Source organism: Crotalus tigris, unplaced genomic scaffold (genome assembly GCF_016545835.1).
Source record: "Crotalus tigris isolate CLP2741 ecotype Arizona unplaced genomic scaffold, ASM1654583v1 scf7180000017700.2314712, whole genome shotgun sequence".
NCBI classification, from domain to species: Eukaryota; Metazoa; Chordata; class Lepidosauria; order Squamata; family Viperidae; genus Crotalus; species Crotalus tigris.
Window position 1 is genome coordinate 626131 of NW_024096576.1, and position 21747 is coordinate 647877.

At 33.3% G+C, this 21747-nt stretch overlaps 1 protein-coding gene across 6 annotated transcripts in view; it reads right to left on the reverse strand.

The window, feature by feature from the left end:
- Window positions 1-21747, reverse strand: part of FER (FER tyrosine kinase) — a 127241-nt gene that overhangs the window by 26233 nt on the left and 79261 nt on the right. For all 6 annotated transcript variants that reach the window (XR_005556137.1, XM_039338398.1, XM_039338399.1 and 3 more), the window contains exons 15-17: window positions 20291-20406; window positions 19766-19860; window positions 5006-5129 (exon numbers count right to left, since the gene is read on the reverse strand). Coding sequence is in view for 5 of the 6 variants with exons in the window: in XM_039338398.1 (XP_039194332.1) it covers window positions 5006-5129; window positions 19766-19860; window positions 20291-20406 (335 nt within the window). In the remaining variant the exon portion in view is untranslated. The remainder of the gene's footprint in view (window positions 1-5005; window positions 5130-19765; window positions 19861-20290; window positions 20407-21747) is intronic.

Genomic DNA, 21747 nt, shown 5'->3' on the forward strand with positions numbered 1-21747 from the left:
AAGTCATTGTACAAATTGGCATACTACGACACAGCCCGGTCGTGAATTTCCATGTTTGGTTTCACAGATTCACATCTTTTAAAGAGAAACAGCTTTTTGTCCCAAAATGGAGCTTTCCTATAAGGTTTCAAAGTGCAGAATACCCAAGCCATACAGTATATATATATATTTGTAAGCAGACAGATGGGTGACACATGTTAAACATTTTCTGGCTTCTTTCTCAGCTAATTTTCCCCAAAGTACTAGATTTACATTGCACATGTGAACAGTGGCAATAAAAATGCAGTTTTAAAGATTCTAATTTTAACTGATACACATTTCTCTATTCTTTAATTCTCGTTATTTTTAGTCACGCTTCTTATGTTTTATATATTTGAACAATTTATTGGAAAAATGAGAATTCTATCTATAGTAAGATTTAAAACACTGGTGGAAATTTGTAGCACACAAGGCTTAAGCATTTCAAGTATTTCATGTTAAAAATCTGATAAAATTATGGTAACTAACTCAGAACTAGATGTCCACTTTCAAAATGGAAAAGCCAAGTTTAGTTCTGAAAAAGTTTACGATTGTATTGGTGACATTTTAAGAGAAACTGATTAATAGCCATTTTGTAGACAGTTGGAATATAATAGCAAAATAAATATCAACATCAGTGGTGCCTCAATATAACACAAATATTTAAAGAAAAATATTGTTAACTGTAGCTGGAATGAATTATATGGATCTTCTATGAAAAGCAATTTAGAGGTATAGTGTTAAATTAGGCTATTTCATTTATAAAATTGAAGAATCTAGAGAAAATGCCTTATGAAAGATTCTCTTTCAGAAACTGTAACATTTATAACAATGCAAAGTAACAATCTTTTATCACACCTAAAGAATCTAACCATTTCCTGTTCTCTGACCTTTAGATAGTGAATATATGGAGAAAAATCTCTTATTATTTGATCCACTTTAGTCTCTTTTTTTAGAAGGACTTTTAATAGAAATAAAAGGAAATAATAAAGCAAGTGTTAACCTTTATTTGAACTGTCTGTTGCTATTCTAAGAAAGTATCCTCTGAAAAGCAAAAAAATGTAACACAGTTATTTTCTCTATGTAATAATATTGCATTAGTACCAGTTATTTTGAATTACGGCATCAGTTAACAATTAGGAATCTTGCCATAAATACAATACCTAATATATCTATAAAAAGAATTATATTTTAAAACATTACTATAATATAAATGATTTTGCTTAAGCTATTTTGTGTTTTCCTTTTCTCCAAAAAACTACTGCTTTTCTTACAATAACTTTAACATCCTTTGTAAAGCATCAGATGACTAAAGTAGTGCTAGAATCATGCTCTCAAAGTTATATAGTGCTACAAACAAATGATTGAGGCCTATACTTCCACAGAGGAGAGAGACAAAATAGAAGCATTTAACTTTTTAATTTAGGATAGGGTATATTTTAAGGGTGTTGATTTGAAAGGTATCTATGAGGGCCAAGAAAACAAATAACTAATGAATTCAGTGAACTTGCCAAAACTGAAGTGTGACATATATACCCAGCCTAAAAGCCCTTTTAAAAATATTATTTTATACTTGGATATTCAAAATTATCAGTGAATCTGAAATGCTATAGTAAAAGATTATTTAGTTTTGAACTGCATAAACAGCACCAATCTGTTATAATTATGGGTGGTTTTTGGACTTATTTCCAATCCCTTTCAACATGTTAGCTCTGTTTATGTATGGGTGTATATGAGAATCCAATTATGACAAATGCAAATATCTGAGGATTTTATCAGGGAAGATGTTCATGTGTTTTTTCTGTGATCTGTGTAGGTCCCCTCCCCCCCCAAACTCGGTGTGTTGAATGTATGTGTTTTTGTTGTATGGGTACACTGTGAGTTATAGGGTTTGCATATACTGTACTCTGAGTCTGATGATCCATAGACAGAATGGAGAAGAACTTAGAATGGAGCTGTTGGCAGCATCCCTAGCTGTTACCTCTCCCAAAGGGATGCAGTGGGAAAGCTTCTTCTGGATAGCCTATTTCTGAACTCAAGCTTTCTTCTGAATTTGGTTCCTTTCTGTTTTTTTTTTTGTTTTTGTTTTTTTGTTTGGAGAAGTCTCTTGCTCATGGGCGAGTCCCAATTTTTTAGAATAAAATATTTCTAACTGAAAAGAAAAGCTGAACATTTCTTCAAAATGCTACTCTTGATGAAGATTATACTCAACGTGACTACCATCTGTCACACAGGATTTTCATTCATAACAAGAAATTACATCATCCAAATCCCTTCCAACTTGTAAACATTCTTCCTGAACTATATGTCCAAAACTAGTCTACTTTAAATGAATTAATGCACAATACCTTAAGCACTTATAGTGAGTGAGAAAAATGTTTGCATAGGTGGCAAGCCAGCAACCATTCATATGTTCAAAGCTGCATTTCTTTCCAAATCCACCATCATAACAATGGTTATTGGATCACTTACAAACACAATTCCAGATTATGAAGCATTTCTTTAACTACTAGTTCCACTCATTCGCACAATTTAATTATATGAACCAGCCCTCAGTTGTTGTTTTCCATAAAATGTTGCATTGCTGAGCTGTTCAGCAATGCAACACTGCCTTGGGAAGAGATGGATTCTCCTTAGCTGGAGAAGTTGAAACAGATGTCAGATAACCTATCAAAGATCTTCCATCGAACAGTGGGTTACATTAGATATCTCTAAGGTTCAACCTGTTGCAACCTTTGCATTCTGTGATCTAGGAATACTAAAATTGAGAATACAGAACTTTTAACAAAAGTTAAAAAGATATGTTAACTGTAAATTTATAAATATATTGCTTCCTTGGTTGCCTAAAGCAAATGGCAATTTATTTCAGGTAACTATGGGGAGGCATTTTTAAAATGAGAAGAGTAAGCTTGAGTTTTAAGACTCTAATAAAGTATTTCATTCTATGAACAAAAAACATTCTTATCTGTATATAACACAAAACAATTATATGAACAATTCTAGATAAGCCTGGAAGTTGTTCTTTCTACTGTATTCTGTAGTCATGAATGAATGAATGAAATAACTTTCTAACTCACCTTAATTTAGCATAAGACTAACTTCAAGAACAGTTTACCTATTATTTATTTTTAAAAAGCCAAGTTAAAGGCACAGTAATACAAAGGTGGCTTGTCTTGTGGACTGGGTGCTATAACAAATTTCATAAGCGAAGTTGAATTCAATAATATTTTACAGTTAAGATTTGGACTCAAAACTTTTGCATCTTTAACAATTATAACAGAAGGTGCAAGGGGAGGGAAGAGACCAAAGTTGATAGGAAACAGTGATGTATTCAGCAGCATTATGTCTAGATGAGGACATGGGTAGACAGACAGAAGAAAATTATGGTAGTAAAATATTTACAAACCTACAGCTTCGTATGTTACTATGACTGCAGAGTAGAAAAAGGTCAGGTTCATATATAATACTAAAACAATTTTAATATAATAAATAAAAATGAGCTATCATGAACTTTGGCTCTTACTTCTTTGTGAAAAAAAAAGAAATTCAAGAGTTTTCATGTTATTCAAAAGTGTGTAAGTTTAATTCACTTGCTTAAAGCTAGTTAATTTAATCTGTAGTTCAGTAATTTGGTTTGTCTTAAACTAAAATAGTAAATGTCAGTTAGTTGATAGTATTGTCAGGCAAAAGAAAGGGGGAACAGGAAAAAAGTGCATGTCCTAGATGCTGTTTCTCCAGAGGCTCACAGCTTGGTTTTCTCCCACTCAATACATGTAAAACAACTAAGTGTGCAAAGGGTGGAAAAGCATGTTTGTTTAGAACCGGGTCCAAATGTTCTTTGAAATTTCTTCATCAGAGAAAGTGGGTGGGCTATTTCTCTTTATTTCTCCAAATTCAGGAAAACTTTTCCAATTGTATCTCAAGAGCAGGATTCTGATGGTATCACTATTATTCTGTTATGGATCTTCCCTTGGAATTTAACAGAAGCATAGAAAATTAAGTAGATTGCAAGCCACTGAAGTGATTATTGTACAGTGACGGACCGAGCAATCTGGGTGTATACTTTGCATAACTTATAATAAAGTAGTGCAAGAATACCACATGCCATTCTTGAGGATTAAAAAAAAAATGAAAGCAGTTTTAAATCCTCTTTCATTAAACTGACAGAAAAATGAATGAAGAACGTGTTTGCTCTACCAATACTATCTGAAGAACCATCTGATGGTGGAAGCACCAAATAGTTAATGATATCCAACTACTAGCTAATGCAGAATTGGGGGTGGGGGTAAAGCCTGGCATGCTTTTGTGAATCAAAGATTATTCTGACAGTGTATTGCTGTATACTGTCAATGTAGCATCTGTAATTACTAGGGAAAGGGAACTGGGGGCATGAATGTATAGAATTGCTTTGATTCAATGCTAATCTTTTCAAATATGGGTATGAAATGCTAATTAGATATTGAGTATGTGCTGAAATGCAGATGCTGCAGGCTTTCACTCTGGTTAGATAATTTGTGAGTGGGGTTCCTGCTGGAATATGTCTGAGCACATTTGTTCTTTCCTTCTGCTATTACTAACAGAAAATGTTTAGCAGGAAATGAGTCTTCAGAGAAGATGTGAACAATTGGAAGCTATTCCATCTTCTGAAGCTGTATTTGTTTCTTAGATACTACTTGAACCCTCTAGTTTAATGGAGTACCATTCAACATTAAGTTAGTTCTTAGCAAAACTGAAGCTATCTATGATCTCTGAGAGATGATCAATTTGATATATTGCATATTACATGATAGAAGAGCATGTGATTTATTTAAGCTTGTTTTACCTAAAAACAAACAAACAAACAAATAAATAAATAAAGTAAAATAAAGTAAAGTAAAATAAAATAAAATAAAAATATTCCTAGCCGTATGATATGAGCCTGAGATTTTGTTACAGCTCATTTATGCTTACACATTTTATGCAAAAAAATTATTTCACTTGTTCTTACCTGTGTATACAGTTTTTGGATTCAAGATACGCCATCCCAGCAGCAACATCTAATGAGAATTTCACCAACTGTTTGGTTTTTAGCTCATCCTTTTTCTTTCTTAAAAAGGAAAGAAAATCACCTCCTAGAGAAATAGACAGATAAGCAATGAGACATGACAGGGTGATATTTCTATTTATCTCTCATTAGTGATGCTTGACTGAACAGGAGGCAATGTACTCTCTGCTGTGCTTTTCAATCAATCTGATGGTTGAGTAAAAAGAATAAATGAAAATATAAAGATTATAATTTAATTAATACTAACATTTTAAAAACTATTTTAGATATATTTCAAGATGAACTCTGCACATTGTATAGAAGAATTAAGCAGAACCCTATGCATATTTATTTATATAAAAAAAATCTATCCTGCACTTTCTTCATTGAATTCAATTCCAAAGTTAGGTCATTTCACTTAAAAAGAATTTACAGTAAGCTACAGTAAGCACAGGACATGTCTACTATCTCTTAGCTGATATGTAAACACAGAGAAAATGCTCTGCTGTCTCATTATTCTGATTATTGGAAATGATGTGTGCTAGTTACATAATGCTTTTTAAGAATGGCATGGAACATTGGGGGGGGGGGTTGCATTAAAGTAATCCATAAAAAGTAACAGAATGGGAACTTGTGTACTTATGAAATAAGAATATTTCTCATATCATATCTGGAAAAATTATACTATCTGGAGCAACTTTTTTTCCCCTTCTAACCACAGAATTACGAAGCTTCCTATTTGATCAAGATGCAAACCTCACACAGCTATTTTCACTTGTGCAGATGAATTTGAATAAAATATTTCAGACATCAGTTTGCGACACTCTATTGTGGCTCTGTACAGAACACATTCTCCCGGGAAGATCTAAATTTGTATGTCTAAAATAACAATTTAAATTATAGTTTGGGAATTTATTTGCATTTTTATCCTACTGCATCCCCTGAAAGCTCATTAAGATCAGAGGGAAAAAACTGATATGAGAATTATCAAATACAATGGGGTTTTATTTTATAGAATCCATTTATTAATATATGCCTGAAATTCAAGATCTTACACAGCTTAGCCCCAGGATAGATCACAGCAGGGGTAAGTAAACTGTAGCTTATATATGCCTTCCAGCATCTGCAGAGCCGCTAAAATTTCTGTTCTATCTTATTTTACAACTAAGAAGCAAAATAGTCTTCAATGAGACTTAAGGGTCTTATTTTACTTAAACTGCCAAAAGGGAAGAATTCTAATTTTAGATACCATATCTTCATGTTCTCTGCAGCACCCATAGGGTTCAAAATTAAATTAGAAATGCATTCCCAAAAGGGAAAAGGGGGTGCCTTCCCTGCTTTAAAAAAAGGCACGTGCAAATAAATATACATATATTAGTAGGAATCAGAAAATCAGCATAGGCATTATTTTCCTTATACAAAGATTTGCTTTTTAACACAAAATATTGCAAACTGCAGAGATGTGCTTATTTATTATATGAAATCATTAACAACTGTCTTCATATAAAACTGGCATGAGTATGAGAGGGATTAGCTTAATTACCAAATCCTGAAAATTTTACCAAGTATTCCAAAGAACCAGGCTTCCATACTTAGAAAGACTCAAGATATCATGACTTAATTACACGCTGTTTAGTTAAAACTTTCAAGAAAACAAACTGCCCTATTAAACCCTATCATTGTTTTCTCACCTATATTGTCTACCACAGATTATATGGTTCTAATTTATGACTTCAGTAAAAGTGCTATCACATTTATGAACCAGATTGAAAACACTGGAGAGTAGTACATAAAATTCAGCCCATCATTAGTCACTTAAATAATAATAATAATAATAAAAAAAATCCAAAGTGCTTTTACACAGTCTCAAGTGTGTAATTATGTGCTTCTTTAGAAAATGGATGTGAAAATAAGTGTTACAGTTGTAGACTACATTTACATAAAATATTTTATACTCCAATAGCCATAAACATGGTTATAGTCAAGCCCCTAAATATAAGTTATACATGGGATTAGATGAATTTATTTATACATAGATTTAACACCTTACTAATACATTCATATTACTCAAGGTGATTTCCAATAGTTTAAACAGCAAACTAAATCAGCAAAAATAAAACCTGATGAAATTAGGCATAAGGGATCCTACAGCCACTACTCTCTAATCATCTGTTATTTGTTCTTTGATGATAATAAACTGAGGCATTCTTCTCAAGCTTTTACATCAATCTTGTAAAACTTCCCCAAATCATCCTAAGACCAAGTTCTATTTAAAATGTGTAACCTATTTGGCAGAACATTTTGAAAGATCTTTTTTCTATTAAATAATGCTACATCTTCCTCATGTTCTGAGCAATTAGGTCATTCTAGAAATAATGTAGTTTATATGATATTCCCTTCCCTCTACAACTCCCATTGCCACCTTCCATTGTGGAGATTCTTGGTAAAATGAGAAATATGGATAGCGATAATCAGAAAAATATATTCTCCTATACAGTCAAAAGAAAAATTTCACTAGATAAATAAACAAATAAGATAGAAAGAATCTTGACATAGGAAGACATACTTTCCAAATAAGTCAACAGGACAAATGCACTTGTACAAGCAGAAGGAATTGCTTGGTTTCATTCCAATACCAGCTCTCACTCTCTCAAAATTTCACTTAAGGATACAAAAATCTAAGACATATGTTTTAAATAATGGAGAATATCTTGTTTGAGAATGGTACTTGTGAAAAAATGATTAAATTGGTTAGAAACTGAATGTAAGCCAGATGTGTGATAAAACTATTAAGAAAAGCAAATGCAAATTTTAGGCTACCAGAAGAATTATTTCTAAATCTTACAAGGTGATTATCATTTTTCTATTTTGCTATTTTTAGTTCTGAGCACTTGAAAGAGTATTGTAGAAACTGAAATAGGTTTGGAAATGAGCAACAAGGATAATCTGGAGACTAGTAACTATAACACCTTTCAAATTTCTGAAATTATGCCATACAGGAAAATGGTAAAGTATTTTTAAAAATGATTTAATTAATTTATATGGCTGCACATCTCACAACAATGACTGACATACAAAAAATAAAACCAACTATTTACAAGCAACATTCCATGATGCTTGAGATAAATAATATATTTCACTCATAAAGTTACATTAACAGCAGAGTTTGCCTAACGACCTGGGGAAAGAGCCAGGTCTTCAGAGCCTTATAAAAGGCTAACAAGTTTGAAACCATCCATATTTCTGGGGGTGATGCTATTCCATAAGCAGGCACTGCCACAAAGAAGGCATGACTCCTGGATCCAACAAGATGACATTATTTATAGAAGAAACTTGAAACATGTCTTCTCTACTAGATCTGGTGGGATAAACAGAAACAATGGGAGAGAAACAATCCTACAAGTAGCCTGGCCCTATGGTCCCCATCTTGTTGATTTTCTGAAAGACTAAATGTGGTCTTGTCAGCAGGCCTGGGAATCCCAAATGGAGATGGACTGATCTAGTGGTTGGTTCAATTCAGTTGCTGCTGTCATATGTGTGGGTAGTTTTTTCTGGTTTCTAGGTTGTGGATTTTTAATGTTATAAGCTACCCAGAGTCATCTGTGAGTTGGATGGCCATATACATTTGTTTAATTTACATACATACATACATACATACATACATACATACATACAAAAATATAGGGCTTTATAGTGGCAACCAGCATCTTTCATTGCACCTCACAAAGCAGCAATGTTATATGAATGTAGGAAGAAATGCAAAAACTGTTCATGGCATTGCATTCTGAGACAGCTTGTGATTGTTCTTCAAGGTCAGCCCCACAGAGGGTCTAAAGTAATTCAAGGTCTTCTTTTCAAAGCTTACACTAGTTTATGATTTTGAATTGTTTTAGAAGTATAGTTCAATTATGCACAATTAAACATACTATCTGTAAATTTCCCTGAATTTATAATATTTTGATGTTTGAACTTTAAAATGATTGTCATTCATATTCTCTCTATCTCATTGACCTTGCTCTATGGATTTGTGTACTGATTGCTGAATGGGTGGTTCAGTTTCTTGAATGCCTGATTTGATTTCAGGCAGTTAAGCAACTCTGTTTAGTACAGCGGTTCTCAACCTGTGGGTCGCGACCCCATTTGGGGTCGAACGACCATTTCACAGGGTCGCCAAACAACGCGATCCGCCATTTTTTTCCTCAGCTGTGCAGGGGGCGGCGCCACGCCTGCGCACTGTGCAGGGGGCAGCGCTGCGCATACTCGCTGCACAGGGGGCGGCACATGGGGGCGGTGCCGCGCATGCGTGCCGCGCAGGGGGGGTGCCACACATGCGTGCCGCGCAGGGGGCAGCGTCGCGCATGCACGGCGCCTCCTTATGACCGGGGTCACCGGTATAAAAAGATTGAGAATCACTGGTTTAGTAAGTCAGAACACATTAGACTGCAACACAGAGCCTGGCTATAGACAATGAATTTGGTGGTGCATTCTGGATGTAAGCAGATAAGTTTACCAGATGTTATCTTTGTATTTGTTCAACAAAGTCCTAGCATTTTGAGCAAATAGAAAATAAATTAAAAACATACAAATTATATAGTCAGTTATGTAATATTTTTAAAGGAAACCATTATTTGTTTAGTTCCTAATAATTAGTGACTAGTCAATAGAAATAGATCACTTTTAAATAATATCATTTTTAAGACAGAACAATCTTGAACTATAAAGAGTAAAAATAGAACTCAAAATCTACAGAACAAAGAAAGAGAACACTTCTATATAGTACCAAATGACTGAAAGAACTACTGTAAATATAATGATTTGAAGTTAAGTGCTTTGATTAAAGCAGTGCCAAGCCCAAAGAAAAACTTAAGATTGAGGATGAGAATCAAAAATAATCACAGAAATCATAATAATTAGCATAGTTTTTCTGCAGAAGAACTGCTTGACTTACAAACACTTGTAGATATTTTTAGCGTTAACTGAATGTTTATAGACCATTCATTTGTATATCAAGTTAGCAAATACCAAAAGTGTTAAAATAAGATTTCCCATTGACTTATATACCATTAAAATCTCCATTGCTCACGTTATTTTTAAGATAAGTTTTTAAAAACAATCTCAAAATGTGGAATAAATCAGCTTTGGAAGATCATACTAATCAAAAGATTCCATGATGTGAGTCTTTAGTATAAAGGATTTATTTCATAATGCCTAAACATGTTGAAATCACAGGGCCGTGTTGCACTGATTTCCTGGGAAGTTCCTTTCAACTTGTTTTCACACATTCACTAGGGCAGTGGTTCTCAACCTTTTTAATGCCACGATCCCCACCGGTCGTAAGTCGAGGACTACTCAACCGGTCGTAAGTCGAGGACTACTCAACTGGTGCAGCACCGTTTGCAGAATGGGACTTTTGCGGGCTCAGGAGGGCAGAGACAGCCTGGACAATTCCTATTGGCTTTTGAAAGCCAATAGAATAAAAGGGAGTAGCACAGCTAAGGAAAAGGGGAAAAAATGGCGGACTGCGTTGTTTGGCGACTCCCGTGAAATGGTCGTTCGACCTCAAATGGGGTCCCGACCCACAGGTTGAGAACCACTGCACTAGGGTCTCTTTTTCAATCTTAATTAGGAAAGGCATAAAATATAAAGAAAGGGTGAGCTACAATTTAGCAAGCCACTCTTACATCATCCCACCTAGCCTAAGCCAAGAACAGCAAGAACATGAGTAGCGCCTGCTACTATGATGGCTTTTTTTTATTTTTGAAAAAAAATGAATCAAGACAACCCAAACACAACCCACAAAACAATAACCCATTTACTTGGGAAAGAGAGAACATGCTAAACAATTCTACCTGAAGTAGCCAATTTGCTCCCAGAATACAAATGTTTTGTCTTCAGCTTGAAAAATTCAAAATAACTATTTCAGTGTTGAACCATTTCACACACCCCTCAACAGCAACATGGTGGACCACTGGTACTCAACCTGCACTCTCAGGTCTAACCAACCTTTGTGCTCCAATTCCTCTTACTACAAATTAAAAAAAAAAGATGAATTGAGTTATTAATATGTTGTGTTAAGTCCAACTAGCCAAAACTGCTGGATCCAGGCATGATAACATTAGGTAAGTTGGTCAACATATCAGCTTTCTAACTGTCCATAGGGAGACCAGCTGCAGATTCTCAAATTCAGGAGAAAGCAGAGAATCTGTAAAGAATGAAAACTACACATAACTAAAAATCAGCCCGACTCTTGAATGACTTTACTAGAAAAACAAAACAATAAATAGAACAAAGTTGGGAGAGAAAGAACTATATTCCAAGCAGCATATAAAAAAATCAGTGGAATACGAATATTTCATTCTCTTTAATCATGTTTTCTTTTATCATATTTCACATCAGACTATCTTTGTTTATGGCATAAATAACTTAGAAAAATAGGATTTATAGGATATTTAGCCATCATTCATTCTTTATAGCTTGCTGAAAAGGGAGCCTAAAGAGAGAAGTGTTTGAAGATGTTTATCATTGTCCCTTCTATAATGTTAAATTGATGCATCAGCCTTTTAAAAGATATTTTATGAAGATTTATGTTGCAACATGTAAAATATTATTTGCTCTATTCCATCATATGATATCAACTGCTATTAGACCTTGATTATGCTCATCACTATGACATGAATTAACACCTAATTGCCTATCCTTTAATACAATGGGATTATTCTACTGATAAACTCAGACATTTATATCAACCGTAGCAAAAGTTCTCGCAATCCATCTTCATAAGGAATACTTCAAAGTTAAGCTAAGAGGATTTCACTAGAGCATTTTCATTCCATATCACTAACTGTGATTTTTTTTTACTGCCCTCTGGGAAAAAAGTTTTAATACTATCATCATGTTACATTTATTGAGAATATATGTTATGAAAACACCACCATCTACAGTATAATAGCAAACAGTATGAATCTGAAATAGACTATGTGGAACAACAAAATATATATTTTGAAATGAAAGTAACTTGATAGAAGAAACAAACAACCTCTATCAGAATCTGAATGTAATGACCTATGCCTAATCTGTATTACAGTAATTCTATTTGTGGAACAAGGCTTTCTATCCCATTGCAGATCCATGAACATACCTTACCGGGGGTTGAAGTTTGAAGTCTGAAAAGGTTTATGCATGTTATTTGCAAATGTAGAAACATACAGAGGGGAAAGGAATGAACAAAAATCAGAGATATTTTATAGCACAAGAAACTTTGAATTAACACTATATGTGATAACACTATAAACATTACATATGGTGGGCAAAGCAAAAATCAAATCATATCTGTCTGTAGCTGCTAGAATTTCAAAAGGTATTGAGCTGAACTTCCCTTCATCCCCCTATCAAATATTACAGTATAAATTTTCTAATATTGTATGGGTGTGCAAACCATAATGTTGGACTAGCATCTTCTAACTGGCCTTTACTTAAGTAAAGAGCCAAAGATACCAGCTAGATTCTCACCTTTTCTGGCTGAGTTTTATACTTTGGCTAGCAGAACTTATCTTTCCTCTATCTTCAATTTCTGGACAGCCACCTACAAAGGGTAGAAATCCCTTCTCCCACTTCATCTCGGATCATGTTCAATCCTGCAACTAACTCTGGGAATCAAAGATGTCCTAGAACACTTTGGTATCTTCAGCTTCCTCAAACAAACAATATTATATATTGGTACAATAATGTCCAGTTCCCCTCAGGCTCATCAGTCAACATGACATCAACCAGACCATAAATATTCAGTAGTCAAGACTGTCAAGCTCCACATGACCATCATCCAGACACTTCTTCCTTTCTTTAGAGTTCCTCCTGTATTTTTCCTTTCCTAGCTTAACTGTGCTTGTTTTTCTCTCCTGTAGATAAATCTTCCTAGGGAAACTTAAGCTATCAGCTTACTAGAGCAAAACATTCGGCTGCTTTTATGACAGACTCCCAAAGAGGTATGGTGTCCTATGTCACAAAGCATATATTTAAGTAAATATAATTAATGTATTTTAATGGAAAGGTATTTGAATGATCATCAAATTCCTACATGTTTCAGCAAAAGCATTTGGCCGTGATATATAAAACATCCTTAGAAATGAAACATAATGAAATCATATCTTCAGTGCTACATATATTTACCCTAATTTTACCATACACCAAGAAAGCACTTAACACAATGGAATTGCTTTTTCTAGGCCAAACTATTATTTTGATTGGGAAAATGTACTTGCTTTTTCAAAAATATTTTTAACTAAAGAAATAATGTTAAATGCAGTTTCCAACTTAAATATGGCAATGTTATATGTTGTTTCCCTCTAAAAAACAAAAATTCTATAAAATAGAATGCTGGGCAGCAGGATGAGTAAAGAGATCAATAAGGAACTCTGGAGAGCCAATGGTTAAAGTGCAGTATTGCAGGCAAACTCTGCCAGCAACATGGAGTTCGATCCATTGATTGACTTAGCCCTCCATCCTTCCAAGGTTGGTAAAATGAGGACCCAGACTGTTGGGGGCAATATGCAAATAATGCTTGCATTATAAGCCACTCAGAAGTGCTGTAAAGCACCATGTGGTATATAAGTCTAAATACTTTTGCTGTTGCTAATAAAAATTACAAGAAATTAATATGCTAGTCCTAAAATGCAGAGATATTAGATTCACCTATTTAATTTAGTATTAAACAGAAATACACAGCTCTATATAGACTTATTTTGGCAGGTAAGACTCATGGAAGCACTCAAAGAAAAAGTTGAAGAGATTTCCTTGGCTTGTATATGCGAAAAATAAATCCTCTTTATTTTCTCTGTAATCACTTTTCTACTGAATTACATGTAAAATTTAAGATTCTGTTCAGCTGCCAATTGTTATCCAATTTCATCAATTCTCTGGCTGCTGTAACTAATGGGTTCCTACTGTGGAATTGATGTCAAGTTCATCAGTTAATTGTTATCAACTAAAATTGCTGACTAAAAAACTAGAAAATCTACAGAGAAGTCTTCAGCAATATAGTATATACAAACTAATCCACCCCACATGATTTTCTGTACAAAAACAGAATTTTGCTTTAACTTTGGAATCTTTTGTCAAACAGTAATTGCATAAGAAGAAAAAAATGATAAAAACGGTAACATATGATCATATATTGGGATTGTAAAATCATTTGAAATAGGTATTTTCCAATGAGTTATCATTAAAACAGCTACATTGTTTGCAAGGATTTTGTAGCTAATTTAAAAAACTTCCCCTACCAAATATTACATCAGAAAATAAAAAAAAATCTTCTGTCATATGTGAATATTTTTGAACTGAAGGTCAGAAATAGTAATATAGTTACAGTCATTGATCACCATTTTTGACCTTCCCTGATTGCTTTCTACAAAGTCAATGGGGAAGTCAGCAAGTTGTTTTCGCCCACAATACCCTACTACCTATATGCATTCTGCCAGCCTTCCCATGTCCTTTTTTGACTCATACACAGCCTAGGCTGGGCCTCCAAGCCCTCTCTGGCCATCCATGATTCACACACAACTTGCTCTGGACCTGCCAAGCCTCCTCAGTTTCCCTCAACCATACTTTTGAGTTAAATGTGCCTTTTTAACCAATTGACAAATGGTGCAGTGATACATGGGATCTAGCTGTTAACAGATAACTCTCTAGTTGAAATACAAGAACTGTTAAAAATGCTCAAGAGTCTTCTTCTCAGGTATGGTCTGACCAGTCCTCCTTCTCTTCCTGTTGCTCCTCCTCTGATAAAGAGGATAAAGAAAATTTCTTTTAGCAAGGTCACACATTTGTTTTTAGACGGAAATATGAACTACTTATGTTTTCTAGTCTCAGTGCTAAAATACTTTAGTTACTGAAAGGAAAAGAGAAAATTTCTTTTATGTATGTGCTTTTTGTCACTATGGGTGATCATTCTGCTGCATGTGTTTTAAGTCTATGCATTATTTCTCTTAATACTCTGCAGATTTCAGGCTAATTGGGTCTTTTTTTCCTCTTTTAATGACTGCAGCCTGAGATCTAACTAGAGTTAGGTGTCAAATATACATGAATTAGTATAATGTATTATTTATTTAATTACAAGCACTTAAAATCTATTTTTAGAATAGAAATTATCCCAAAGCAACTTATAATCAATATAAACAATTTAAAATAAAAACATAATAAATATTATTCAAATGCAAAGACATTTCTTAGGATGCTTCCCACGAGGTAAATGGTAACAGCAATGACCTTGTTGAGGAAAGGATTCAGTTGGTGAAGCTTTCATAGTAGCTACTGCCTGCCTTTTTGCTCCCTCTTCAGGGATATTTCTCACAGGGAATTTGGTAATAATGATCTTGAGAAAGTAGGAAGAGAGTTTAGTCAAGTTGGCTTCTATGATGTTTAGCATTTTAAAAATCCATAATGTCTTTGAACATACTGTATTCTGAACCTAAGAATTTGTTTTCAGTATCTCAACTGGATTGGATTTTAACCTATTTTTTTCACCACACTTTCTTTTTTAGCATCCTAATTTAAGCAAAACAAGATCATTTTGTTGCCGATTTGTCAAGAGTACTGTCAGATCTATGAATTTTTCAGTACTGAATATTATGACAACTTATTTGGGGGGGGGGAATGTCAATGCAGGTAACAGCCACCATTGTTTTTGCTGTCACAGTAATAAACTTATATTTTGTTGCCTCTGTAAAGTATATCAGAGCAGGCTTGTATGCACTGAAAACCTCAGGCAATGGAACATCTTTTTGACTTTATTTTGCAAAGCAGATTCATGACAAGAATTAGGAACTCAATCCTCCTGGAATGTGATATTTACTCTTAATGCATTCTTGAAAAACTGAATTTTATGTCTGAAGGGAAGAAACATGCGGCATTTCCATTTAAGTCAGATATTAAATATGCTCATGTACACGGCATTCAGGAGCTGGCCTGTTGTACTCTTTTGAAAAATATGATCTTGAAAATAATTAAGATAGCAAATTAAGAAAAAAGATAGTAAACAAAACTACTGCTTCCCAGAAGAGAGCCTGAATTCAGTTGTCCATATGTGTGAGAGAAAAAGAGATATTAGATCATTAGCTTCAGTATCTGGAAGGACTGGATTGGCACTAATCATTTCCCACCACAGGTATCTGAATCAGAAGGCACAAAGAATAAGGGCTGCTGGGATTTTTCTTCTCCCCATATCAACTATATATACAACCTGCTACTTTTTTTTCATATACAAAGCATAGAACAAGAAAGAACACCAATAAAATGCAATTTTACAATATTATTGTAGGACCTTGGAAGAAAGTAGCTTTCTGTCTCCTCCCCTTGCCTCCCAGTTCTTGTAGGGAAAACCTCAAAGCCATTCCTATTAACATACCGTAATAACATTTTCTGAAGCAGCAGGTCTGGCAACAATCTGTTGCAAGCAGAAGGCAGGAAAGATAGGAGGAAAATCCTTCTCAGCTTGACAGTACTAAGAGCCAAAAGTTATTAAGAAAGGGCTCAAAAGAGAGTTGTTTTAAGCCACTATTATTCCAGATAAAGATATGTTTTATTAATTGCATATCATCCTTAAATACTTTGTACATTATTGTTTCTAAAAGGATTTTTTTCCTCCCCTACCCTAGTCTTACATGCACAGGTAGACAAAAGATCACCGCATCAGGTCTTTATTTAATGGGAAACTACTAGTTTCTACTAGTGCAACCTTTACCAGGAATCAGAGCTGGGTTGAGGCTAAAAATGGAAATGATTGTTCTCAGGTTATGATTCATTTCATCAAATGCATTCTTGGATTCAGTATATTTTATACTACAGTACCGAGTACAGGGATACAGTTCCAGTTTCAAATAGCAAAGAAATAAATAGATATAATAAAGATAATGTGTATGTCTGCAAGAGAGATGAGATGTGTTCTTGTTTTGGATGTAGGATGATGCTACTTGATGTTCACAAGATAGACAGCCATTTGTCTGACAGGGTATACATATTCCTATCTCAGGCAGGATCTGATTAAAGCATGGCTGGATAGCATATAGGCAAGGATGTTACCCAAAACTCTGTCAATTTCTGCTACTTGGAAAAACTGTTTCTTCCTTTAAAATTAAGTAGAAATAGCAGATTCAGCAACTGGAAAATAGTGGGATTTAACCACCTCTGGCATTATTTTCATAGCTATATGTTGATACCAAAAAGAGCCAATGAATTTACAAGGGATCAAATCTATATTATATTGTGTGGAAACAATATGCATTTAAAAGCAACAAATTAACAAGCCTGCCTGCCTGCCTGCCTTCCTTCCTTCCCTCCCTTCCTCCCTCCCTCCCTCTTTTTTCCCATTACCTTCTCTTTCTCTAAGTTTAGTTTATTAGTTTTTACTACTGTAATTAAAATTCTTAATAAAAATTACATTCAAATTTCCTAGATGCAGTGCATGTTTGTTTTACACTGACAGTTACTACTCTTTTGTATGACATTTAATCTTGATTCCTGATTTCATTTCACTTCTACTTGTGTTTCTATCGTTTGTAAGAACTGATCTCTTGCTCTTTGTTGTTTTTTTAACGGTATGCTATCTTTAATAATACTGCCTTGTATTTGCAGGAAATTAGCTGTGTAATGACTTGTTTTTCATTCTAGAAACTATAAGTGTGAGCTTCTGAATGATCCTACCTATATGCATTGTTTCCCATGCCTGGAAAAAGAATGGTTGGCTATCTAGTGCTTAGGGGAAGGCTAATTTTCAGAAATATAATTATGTCCCTATCTTGATACTCATTTTACAAATCTATCAACGAAAGATACCAAATATAACCACAGAAGATTTTTATATAATTTATTATCTTTTAATATACTGGGCTGACTACTAGTACACATTTTTGAGATAGAGAATTTTAATGTATATTGGCCAGGTTGCCTGAACATTTCAGGAAGGAACAGTATTGTAGACTGGGTTAGAAAAAAATGCTTTGATAATAAACTATAATAGGTATATTCTACTAATACTGTTGTAAATGAGTGTCTTAAACTCTTTCACTGGTTTCAGGATTAAGCTATATAAGCAATGCAATCCAAAAGTGAAGAAAATCCATGTTAGAGTCATCTTATGTGACACTAAAATATTTATCACATAAACATTTTGGGTCAGGTCACATAAAATAAATTGAACCAAGACTAAAAACATTATTAAATAAAATTGTAAGTTTAAAAGTTATTAAATATATTGAATTAAGTCTATAAAATATTGAACTCTCTCAAAGAGACATGAATACAACTCTACTTTTTAACCCTTTCTTCCCCTTACAGTTGCCATTTCACAATTTGCAATGGTAGTTGAAGTTTTACATGACAAAATTACTCTGTTGAGTTTATCGTCCATATCTAATAACTTCTCATGTTTCTTGACCTCACTTCCCATATCATACAGTTCCCATTCTCTATTTCTGGGCACAAGCACAAGTAGTAGTTAAATTTCAATATCTTGTGATTGTGCAACAGGAACAGTCCTTCCAGGCATAACACTTCAGAGTCTGGGGAAGAAGACTTCACATATCATGTTTTCCTGATATTTCTATTTTGGAGCTTTTTGTGCCTCCTTAGACAAAACGAAGGGACCCATCTATAAAACATTTAATAAAGTGAAACCAAAGATTTAAAATGGACTACTGTGACTATCTTAGGAAATAGTAAGAGTGGCATTAGAAGGATGACCTCGCTATCTATTTTATTAATGTTGATCCTTTATGGATATTTTATTGTATCATACAATTATGAATTTTTGAATTTTAATTTTATGACTTTTAGTGAATTATTACCTGATTAAGTTTTTTGATATTTCTAAATCAAAACTTACTTAACTGTGGACCATTTTATGTATAGCCCACAAATGAAAACTTACCAGCAGCCATCAAAGGTTGCTGCATCTAAATTACAAAATCATTTAAATGCTCATTTTAAAGGACTAAATGAAATATTCACCTTGTTACTTCACATTCTCTTCTCTATATGAATTATTAACAAAAATATGTTGTGCATAAACATATACAAATGCAGTTTAGCAAAAATACAACCATTTATTCGCCAAAGCCAAATTTTTAAAAATCTGGTTTTGTTTGTAAAAGGAACATTAAGATTATATCTTGCTTTCTGTCACAACATTCACATTGGTTGCAAGGCATACCAATGTTTGCAACAAATTAAGATTACAAATACAAAAATTGATGCATAGAGATCATGATGTGGAAAATATATGAAAACAATCCTGCAATATAGCTTCTCTTAACTTTCAGCCTTGTTTCTTTTATATGAACTTGACATATTAATCAACAGTTTTTTATATTTCTCATACTACAGTTATTTTTTACTTTTTTTCTTATACTGTATATTCAATATTTACAAATAATATGGATCAGTCAAGATTTGCATATTTCCATATTCTAGAAAACTTTATGATGATATATATTTAAAAGCTATGGTTTTAATACTACTTTCATCTCCTGGTAAAAGCTAAATATTTTGAATTTCTTCAATCCACTTTTATTTAATCCTTATAAATCACCATGTTTAAATTCAAAAGTGATGTAATTTAAAAAACATAAAATGCATGTCCAAGACAACAAAATACAAGAGTGAGAAAAAGAGAAAAAAGAGGAGAAATGGCATATAAATATATTATTTATAAATAATATTATAAACCAACATTACCTGGAACAAGCTCCATCACAATATAAATAGGCTGCCTTTGAGTACATACTCCTATAAGTTTTACGATATTGGGATGATCATATTGTTTGAGTATTCTGCAAAGAGGTGGAAAATTTCCTCACATCAATGTAGTATATCATTCTCTAAATGCTCTTTAATTTATCATAAAAAAAGTTTATTCGCTAACATATTCTTCCAGGAAATTTAATGACAAATCAAGTCATGAAAGATTTTTCTTGAATTTTTGAGTGTATCATTTTAGATATATCTTGCTTATAAAAACTGTAAAGATCTAAAGATATTCACTTTATGTACAAAAAAAATCTAGGATAATTTCCTCATTGCTGGTTTCTCTGCCCTCCCCCTGTCCCAGAGAGGCTTAATTCAAGTGACTTCTACATTATTATCAATGTAAGAGCATAAATACTATTAAACTGAAATACATTTTGAAGTGGAAAATATTTTCCACTAAAAGCCACTGAATGACTTTTAAAAATATATATTTTGGTATTTTTTACTTCTTACCTGGCCTCTGATAAAAACTTTATTTTCAGTTCTTGAGGAAGATCTTCTTTACATGTTTTTACAGCAACAGGTGTTTTATCTTTTAATGTCCCTTTATAGACTTCACCAAAGTTACCCTGAAGTTATAGATATTGTCAGTGACGAAAACAGTGAACAAAATCACGTTCTAAATGCATAAAATATCAGAATACCTTAACTCAATGCAGTCATACTAATTTTCTTATATAAGGTCATGTGTCTTAGAGAAGTAGATATTGTTTTTAACACATGAACTAGTGCAATGCAGCAATGTCTTCAGGGGACAAGAGGAGTCAGACTGACATCAATGGAATCATAATATAATTATTGAATTTGCATATGCCTCGAAGGGCTGGAACTCATATTTTAAAATTGTGGTATTTCCCATGTCATTTATATGATGTTAGTATTTCTCAAAAGTGATAATTAAATTGTCAGAACAGTGAGTAGTCAAGTAGGCATGAAGCCAGCTAAGTGACCTTGGGCCAATCACACTCTCTCAGCCCTAGGAAGCAAACCACTCCTAAAATCTTGTTAAGAAAAATGTTGGGGCTGTCCAGGCTGTTGCCAGAAGTCAATCCTGACTCAAAGGCTTGTGCATGCATAAAATACATGCACACACACAATTATTTTAAGTGTTGCCAGAGGATTTTACAAAAAATAAATTAGAGTTAAGAATAATATAAACACATATAATATTGTTTGGAAGAATGCAGCTGCAGTTTTAGCAATCTTCTTGCATGTTTCCTTATGTAATCAGATCATATGAAGAATGTGTCCTCTTTAGAAGAGACTCTATTTATATTAAATTTTATCTCAGTTTAGCTCCAGTATTACTATCTTTTAAAATTATTTTAAACATTTATTAAAATACATTTTTTTAAAAAAAGAATGTTCTGGTACTCATGCAACTCCACAGTAATGAGGTAAAATAAAGATAAATACAAGAAATCTATGGTACAATTCCTCCTCATGTCAGCATCAATGCTCAAGAGGTTTGAGAATAATCACTTCAAATATAACATTATTAAGAGCATATTAAGCCTGAGCATATGACTCTTCTTCAGAATACAAACAGAAAACTGCTACACAAAGCAGCAAAATCAGCTAGAAAAAAATGAAATGAAACCTATCTTTATAATATAGGTTCTATTTCAGAGATCATAATGTGGCTAAATCTTAAAGAAGTAAATCCCATAAAGCAATGTTTCTTATTTTTTTTAAAGATTACAGAATATGTTTCTATATTCAATATGTCATGTTTTTCTTTTAAAATAAAAATAAAAATGTAAATAAATCATATTCTGATATTATTTACTTTCCCTGATATTTAATACATTTAATGAGTGCAACTTTATATTTAATAAGGCAATAAATTAAGTTATTTAAAATAACATCTGCAAACTGAAAAAACTATAATCTTCATTCCTGTTTTTTAT